The 8,603-nt window shown below is 48.4% G+C and overlaps 3 protein-coding genes across 3 annotated transcripts; 1 reads left to right on the forward strand and 2 right to left on the reverse strand.

Moving 5' to 3' along the window:
* Nucleotides 1-3,038: 3,038 nt before the first annotated feature.
* Nucleotides 3,039-3,977, reverse strand: GUITHDRAFT_82828 (hypothetical protein; the record flags this gene model as incomplete). The annotated part of the gene is made up of 1 exon (XM_005818674.1): nucleotides 3,039-3,977. The coding sequence occupies one exon, from the start codon at nucleotides 3,975-3,977 to the stop codon at nucleotides 3,039-3,041; it is 939 nt and encodes a 312-aa protein (XP_005818731.1).
* A 1,151-nt stretch (nucleotides 3,978-5,128) lies between these two features.
* GUITHDRAFT_122067 (hypothetical protein) lies at nucleotides 5,129-5,869 on the forward strand (the record flags this gene model as incomplete). The annotated part of the gene is made up of 1 exon (XM_005818675.1): nucleotides 5,129-5,869. The coding sequence occupies one exon, from the start codon at nucleotides 5,129-5,131 to the stop codon at nucleotides 5,867-5,869; it is 741 nt and encodes a 246-aa protein (XP_005818732.1).
* Nucleotides 5,870-5,880: 11 nt separating this feature from the next.
* On the reverse strand, nucleotides 5,881-8,502 carry GUITHDRAFT_149100 (hypothetical protein; the record flags this gene model as incomplete). The annotated part of the gene is made up of 3 exons (XM_005818676.1): nucleotides 5,881-5,915; nucleotides 6,030-6,980; nucleotides 7,038-8,502. 3 exons carry the CDS (start codon nucleotides 8,500-8,502, stop codon nucleotides 5,881-5,883), a joined length of 2,451 nt encoding a protein of 816 aa, XP_005818733.1.
* Nucleotides 8,503-8,603: the final 101 nt, after the last annotated feature.

Below are 8,603 nucleotides of genomic sequence, written 5' to 3' on the forward strand. Positions count from 1 at the left end.
ACTCCCAGCGACCTCTACCATATCATCAGGCCTTACTGCAGGAGAGTGGACATGGACCGGCTCCGGCACGGCCATTTGTCTTACACATAATCTATGAAATACCTACGGAGTGGCTCCTAGACTCCTTCATGGCCGGGGGCCTGATCTCTCCGGGCGGCCGTGACCGGTCAGCGGACCGTGTCAGCAGGCCCGTGACATGTCAGCCGGCTGACAGGGGCCGTGACCCGGCTGACAGGCTCACCTGACCGGTCACGTGACACATCACGTGACCGAGACAAGACTTTTTTATATCGCAGATCCAAAAACCCATAGGACATTTCTCCCAGGGGGAAGAAAACCTCCCTTGACCCCCCTGTTTCTCGACGGATCCTGCCGGCCGGGCCCGTCAGTAGACCGACTGCAGCCTTCAGCCCCGCCTCAGACCCCCTGGAGGCCCGCCAGGAGGCTAAGTGTCCGGAGATTGGCCGGGGGCCTGATCTCTCCGGGCGGCCGTGACCGGTCAGCGGACCGTGTCAGCAGGCCCGTGACATGTCAGCCGGCTGACAGGGGCCGTGACCCGGCTGACAGGCTCACTGACCGGTCACGTGACACATCACGTGACCGAGACAAGACTTTTTTATATCGCAGATCCAAAAACCCATAGGACATTTCTCCCAGGGGGAAGAAAACCTCCCTTGACCCCCCTGTTTCTCGACGGATCCTGCCGGCCGGGCCCGTCAGTAGACCGACTGCAGCCTTCAGCCCCGCCTCAGACCCCCTGGAGGCCCGCCAGGAGGCTAAGTGTCCGGAGATTGGCCGGGGGCCTGATCTCTCCGGGCGGCCGTGACCGGTCAGCGGACCGTGTCAGCAGGCCCGTGACATGTCAGCCGGCTGACAGGGGCCGTGACCCGGCTGACAGGCTCACCTGACCGGTCACGTGACACATCACGTGACCGAGACAAGACTTTTTTATATCGCAGATCCAAAAACCCATAGGACATTTCTCCCAGGGGGAAGAAAACCTCCCTTGACCCCCCTGTTTCTCGACGGATCCTGCCGGCCGGGCCCGTCAGTAGACCGACTGCAGCCTTCAGCCCCGCCTCAGACCCCCTGGAGGCCCGCCAGGAGGCGGAGTGTCCGGAGATTGGCCGGGGGCCTGATCTCTCCGGGCGGCCGTGACCGGTCAGCGGACCGTGTCAGCAGGCCCGTGACATGTCAGCCGGCTGACAGGGGCCGTGACCCGGCTGACAGGCTCACCTGACCGGTCACGTGACACATCACGTGACCGAGACAAGACTTTTTTATATCGCAGATCCAAAAACCCATAGGACATTTCTCCCAGGGGGAAGAAAACCTCCCTTGACCCCCCTGTTTCTCGACGGATCCTGCCGGCCGGGCCCGTCAGTAGACCGACTGCAGCCTTCAGCCCCGCCTCAGACCCCCTGGAGGCCCGCCAGGAGGCGGAGTGTCCGGAGATTGGCCGCATTCCATTGGGTTCTCAACTGGATTTTATTCCGTCTCGGCGGGGTCTTTTTCTACCTGGATTTTTCTTAATGAATAGGTTTTGGATTTCAAAGTGAAAATTTTCCTTGAAATGTTTTACTTCTGTCAAACCACGCCATTTCAAATTGTGGGATCCTGCCAGCACCGTGCCATTTCTGGAATTTTTAAACGTTGTACAGAATGTACCAATGTTGTACACTGTGTTAGTTTGGGAGACTCACGTTCAAGCAGATCGCGCCCTGTGGGCACCATGTTGTGAGATACATACATCAATGTGATGACAAGAACATCTTTTGATGCCAAATTTGACCAGATTTGAATGTATCATGTGGGAAAACGACTGCATTTCCTTTAAGCAGAGTGTTTTGAGGATGATGCATATCATGTTGCAATAAGAATTTTGTGGAAAGGAAATATTTGAATCTCAGTTCGTTGAGTTGCGTGTAAATGCAAATATGCTTTGAAGCATTGTGAGCATAGTTGTAACTGTGCATTGACTTGTAATAGTGTAAGGTATGCATTCAAATTTGCATGCTCACGCTATCCAATAATTGTGTGACTTTCCTTGTCATACTTGCACTGAAACACCTCAATTCTGATGTGCCAAAGCCCTGATCAGCTGTTTTCACACTTTCAGAAGGGAAACATGAAAGGAATCGATCAGAGAGGCAACCTTCGAAGACATAAAGGAAATGCGATTCTCCTTATTGCGATGACGGCCTAGCTTCCTGTACCAGAATGCTTCGTCGGTTGTATATGAAACATATTTCAAGAGACTTGCTGGTGCTTTGCCATGATTGCATTTTTTGAGGCTTCTCCCAATGCATTCCACAACAGTTTGAGTCTTGTGAAATGCTCTCAACAGCCAGTGGGATGGCGATTATAACATGTCATTGGAGTTTGTGAGGCACTGAGAGGGAGGAGAGAGGAGGGGACAGGGGAGGTGGGAAGGAGATGGGAGAGTAGGGGTTGGAAGGGAAAGAGAAGCCTGGGAGGTCACTGCGATGATATGCTGATCGCGAGAGACTGGGAGATGCCAGAGGAGAGACGGTTTACTCAAGACCACTAGCGAGGAAGGGATGCTTCAGAGCCTCCTCTGCAGTCATCCTCGTGCGGGGATCGATGTCGAGGCAGCGGTTGAGGAAGTCCCAGATCGCATGTTTCTCCTCCACCTCCAGCCAGCCCTTGCATCCCGCATCCTCGCTCAGGGCGCTTGATAAGGTCCGCCATGTTTGCTCCAAACCGCGGGCATAGCTCAGATACTGTTCCAATGGTCCGAACTGAATGACATGAAGTTAGCATCCCCAGCTTAAGAGTCCCGCCACCATATCACCCTCATCCTCATCCTCATCCTCATCCTCATCCTCATCCTCATCCTCATCCTCATGATACAACAACAGCAGCAACAACGACAACAATTTTACTTCAACGTCGAGCTTGAAATCTTCGATGACATCTCTGATCTTATCCCTGTACTGACCCGTATACCCATAGTTGTGCTGGAACTCAGCGTCCATGCTCTTGATGTACATGCGCAAGCTGTTCAGACCATACAGTCAGACCAGCGCACTTACTTCAAGGCTTACACAACGGGCGTACCCGTAGATCTCCATGACCGCCAAGTTGTCATTGTCATGCCGGAACCACTGGAAGCAGTGTGTCTGCCGGCACAGCAGGGTAAGCAGTATCACCCCAGCGCTCCAGACGTCCACTGCTGTCGTCTGGTGGTGGCTGCCCATGAGCACTTCGGGCGCGCGGTACCCCCGGGTTCCCCCGCGGTTGACTGGAAGCCGTTTCAGTTTGACCCCTGAGTTCCTCACGGTCTCCGATGCGTTCGTCCTTCTGACGCCCAACCTTCGCCTCTTTGCAATCTGCTGCGCCAGGTTCTCAGAGGGCAAGATGTAGCCGTTGCTCTTCGTGGCAGGGAAATACTTGCTCATTGACCCTGACGTTGTTCTGCGGCCTGGTGAAGGCGTTTGTCCTGTGGAAATTCCCAGAGCAGTCTTCTGCATTTTCTTCTCTGCCAGCCCAAAGTCCACAAGCAAGTACTTCTTGTTCCTTCTGTCGTAGAGGAAGTTATTCAATTTCACGTCTCGATGTATGATCCCGAGGGCATGTACAGACCTCATTGCTACAAACAAATTCTTCATGTAGTGGGTAATCTCTTTGATGGTCAAATCTTTGACGTAATCTGAGGGACTGTCATGTTCGAAGTATTCAAAAATCAAAGCCTGCTGCTCCTCGACAATGATTATCCCATTGGGCGCCAGTGGCGGACTTTGCACACGCTGTACAATGTTGGATTTTCCATGCAAGCTTGATATAAAGTTTGCTTCCTTCTTATGCGCATCCATAGTTTGAAATGGTAATAATCGTTTGATTGCTACTCGGCGATCATTTAACCTGTCGTAGGCCTCATAGACCTCCCCGAAAGTCCCCGAGCCAACCATTCTTGTTAAATCAAACTGCTTTTCTACTTCATTGAGAAACCGCATGTCCACTGGGTAGATCATCAGCTCTTCTCGTATTGAAATTTTCTTGTGTGCAGCCTCTTGATACACAATGTTATCAGCACTCCGACTTCTGCGCTTGCGGTTTCGCAGAGTTTCCATACTTGCCGATCGTTCTTCCTCTGTTTCGCGGGCCCTCTGCCTCCTCTCCGATTGTCTCCTTCGTTGGCTTGCTAACTGCGCAGATCGTTCTTCCTCTGTTTCGCGGGCCCTCCTCTCCGATTCTCTCATTCGTTGGCTTGCTAACCGCGCAGATCGTTCTTCCTCTGTTTCGCGGGCCCTCCTCTCCGATTCTCTCATTCGTTGGCTTGCTAACCGCGCAGATCGTTCTTCCTCTGTTTCGCGGGCCCTCCTCTCCGATTGTCTCCTTCGTTGGCTTGCTAACCGCGCAGATCGTTCTTCCTCTGTTTCCCGTTCCCTCCTCTCCCGTTTTCTTCTTCGATTGACCTCCAACTGCGCAGATCGTTCTTCGTCTGTTTTCTGCCAATGCATTGTTTTGTTGGGATAAGCAGAACATACACCCCCTGGCAAATTTCAAAGTGCTCCCAAATATTTGGGATATGTCAAATCAGATCGTTACATTTTGTAATCAGACGCAATGGGTTTGGCAAAACAGGCATAAATTATTCACGGCGGTGTTGACGGGCCTTGGCGCTGTTGACGGGCACATGTCGCGCCAACGATCAGCTGCGTTGAGAGGCATCGAGACCAGAAGAAATGGAGATAGAATGTCCTCCATTGAAAACATTGACTTTCAAGATGTACCACCTTCCATTTTGCATGAACCCCTGATCTTGGAGATTCAAAGTTCCCTCCTATCTCAACCTCAGAGTTCGATTGAAGCTCGATGGACAAATAGCACCCTGGGCTTACGGGTTCTTTTAACTCCTGGTTGTGGAATCCGCTATCATGAAGATGATCCTGCAAGAACCACAAGGTACGGTATAATCAAACGTTTGGTTTCCGATTGCAGGGTGGAGATTTTCATGTTGTATGACAAGAATGTCATACAACAGATTTTCATGTTGTATGACAAGAATGTCATACAACATGTTGTATGACTTTTGGACAAAGTTGATGCAAATATTTCAAAGCATGGCTTACAAAACAAGTCCATGAGGCAGATTGTGAGGTCGATGAATGCGAGAACATGCTTCCAATCAGTGTACACGGAAGAAGTGGACCTGGACCTGATTCAGGATGTGCTAACTATTCAGTATCCATTCCTTCTTGATTCTATGTCGTCTCAAGCACCGCAATCAAGGATTATCGATGTTGTAGGGTACATTTTCTTCAATGAAGACAACTACAATCGTCGAAAGCCCTATTGTGAGATTTCGTACTTCAAATTGCAAGACCCTGAACAAACAATTAAGAAGATAGTATCTTCCAGCATCGAAGCTTCAGTGCTCACACCATCCGGTTACCTCAAGACAGTCTCAGACATCGAAGAGATTAAGAACAGCATGCAGCTATGGCTCACAGCCAGGAGTCGTACATTCAAGAAAGCAGGCACACAAGATCTTGACTTTACTTGCAAGAATATTTCAATGAGGAGTTTGCTTCGTTTAATTCCACCTCGTCTTTTCAAACATGTCAAGGCGAAGAGGAACAAATCACAATTCACATGGATATTTGCAGAGAACATCGTTCAAGATAAAGCTTTCAGAGAAGTGTTAGATATCCCTTTCAAGTCGACACCGAAGCTTCAAGAAAATCTGACACAAATGTTTGTGGGCGGACCGATGTATTTGTCGTACAAACGGGGGAATATGTCCGTGGGTTTTGAAACAGTCGGTAGCATTGGTGGCATGATGGGCAAGATCCAATGGGTTGATTGGCGAGACAAGAAAAAGAGGCAACAGAGAGTGTTATAAATCATGGGCAACTAAGAGTAGTACAAATTTACAATCGTTCCTAATCCTGACGTTAGCAAATTTCTGAATGCAAAAAAATTGCTCATATTCCTAGACATTTGCTGCAGAGTCGCTGTATCTACATGATCCTCGGTCATGTTTTCATGAGATCGTTTTCTACCTGCTGCTGCATTGCCTTCCATCAATCCTTTTCTCCAAGCAGGTCGTCCGCAAATTCTGTGCCTTAGTTCCAAACTTGACATGCTCAGAGCACCCAAAGTAACGTTTCGTTCTGAAAGATGATAGTGGAATAATTCTGCGACATGTCCGGCAGATAAAAAGTGAAAATACACAGCACTGAAGAGTTCCTTATCGCCGCATTCTACGACGTATCTGATAACGAATGAATTGATCCTCGTCGCTAATGTACCAATGTCTTCATCGGTAAGATGGGAAACATGCGTACATGACAATGTCGAAAGTACGGATGACAACTCTTTGTAGATCTCAGTGTATCTATTTCGCTCATCAACATCATCATAAAGGAGGTCGAGTAGGGGTCCCATAGCTCGGTTCAACAAATCGTCGCACTGTTTGCCTGTCAAGTTAGGAAGCTTCCCATTGCTTTCTTCCAACTTATACTTGATTCCAGACTTGTGTAAAATGCTTTGAGCTTGTTTAGTTCGGTGCTTTCGTTGAGCTGTTTTGTATACACACTTGAGGACACAGTATACAATCCGCAATTTGAGATGGAGAACACAAATGACAAGGCTTTTGCAATCAAGTCCATGTTCTTTCAAAACCTCATGTTCTCTTTCCATTCCGTGATCCTGCTTCAGTACGACCACCTTCTGCCCACGTTTCAGTGTCTTGCTCCTTTTTGACACATTCAGCTTAGACACGTCTGCCTTGCTCAAACATTTTCCACCGAACATGCATTGATGTACGATACTGCATTGCCCTCCATTGGTTAGCACTTCGTGAACCAACCAGAACACATCTGCTGGAATCGCTCTTTCCTTGCAGAAATCATCGACAGTGATGTCCTCAGGAACCTCCGCGATATCGAAGATGAGATGACGCTCAGCTGATTTTACATGGCAGTACAAGCAGCATTGATCTCCCTTGGCACCTATGCGAAAATGACGTTTAGAAAGGACACTGAGGCAACCATGCTATCAGCAATTACCTTTCATGCCGACAAGATGCCACAAGCCCTTGAGGTCGCCACGAAATTCAATTGAGAGGGGAATGATGAGCTCAGGATGAGCAGCAGGGTCACTCATGGACCGTTTGCGACCATCGATGCACGTCAAATTTCCATTGTCGTCCCTGTAAAAATGCAGCCCAGCAGCTATCTTCCTTCCATCCGCACAGATCAGTTCGCCTAAGAATGCCTTCAAGTCAAGTCCATATTCATCCCAAAGATTTGCCTTGATATTTTCAATTGAATCTTGCAAATAGATCAGTAAAAATGTGACATACGATGCAGGAGAATTTAATCTTGTTTCTTGATCGAAAAAACAGTCTGCAAACTGCACGGCATCATCCCAGACTCCAATCAAATTCATTGCAAAGTCTGTATGCTCTGTTCCTGACTGAGCTGAACAGCCTAGTCGGACGCTATCGAAGCAGGTGGACAACTTCAATCCTTTGACCGACATCAATTCTGGTGTCGACTGCACAAGCTTCATGAAAAACAGTTCCGTCACTTTGATAAGATTTGCTCCATGGCCCCCAGGAAGCTCGACTATTCCATCAACCTTTTCTTCTACTAATCTTTTTTGCTTGGCCTTCGTCCTGCTGATTTCCGTAGGACTGTGCATAACTTGAAGCCCACTTTCCTTCATCATTTTGTGAAGATCGTCCAACGCCTTGTGAGTCAGTCCATTTTGCAAAGTCATAAGAGAAAGCTCGTCTATTCTCGCACAAACAGAGTTGTACATTTTTTGCAACGCTTTCTTTATCCTCTTGTTGGTCTTGGCATGCTTTTTCAAATGAAAAGATGCAGATTGTGCAAAACCATTCATAAACGACTCCAGGTGAAACAGTGAATCGGAACTTTGACGTAGATCACTGAGATGGCCGAAAGCTTTGCCACTTCCATTCAAGCCTGTCATGCGTTGCAGACCTCCAGAGAGCAAATTGGAGGTGGGAGTTATTTCAGCAAGAATGTCCTTGAGAATTCTTAGCTTTTTGTCTGCAGAATCATTGGAAATGTCTTCCAGATTTGCCGGGCATATCTCCTGAGGGAAATTTGCTTTCCAAATGTCCTCAAATGTCAAATTTAGAACCTTGTCAATGTTGGGAATTGCATCTTTCATGCGCTGATGCTCACTTTTGAGTTTTTCATATTCTGCACTCAAGTGTGCCAACCGACTCGCGCAATTGAAGTAGCCTTGCAGAGTACTTCCAACAACAGACGATGGCGAAAAAAGATATCCGTTTGCAACGTAGTACAAGAAAGAAGCAACATCAGGCTTATCAGAAGTTTTCTCCATGAAGCCTTCCAGCAATGCAAAATGTTCAAGTCCCCTCCAGGTAGCTTCATCGTAGTTGACACGACGATAAGGTGTTGGATTCAAGCCTTGTAGGAATGCCATCGTGTAGCTGTCCATACTTCGAACAGGATAAGCTTGAACAATTCGCTGCATGTCGTAGCCATCCAAAGGGCGGCGGTAACAACATGGATGAAAAGGATTGAAATCTTCCACACGACATCCGCACTGCTACACATATAGAGAATACCAGAAAA

Source organism: Guillardia theta, assembly GCF_000315625.1.
Source record: "Guillardia theta CCMP2712 unplaced genomic scaffold GUITHscaffold_278, whole genome shotgun sequence".
NCBI classification, from domain to species: domain Eukaryota; class Cryptophyceae; order Pyrenomonadales; family Geminigeraceae; genus Guillardia; species Guillardia theta.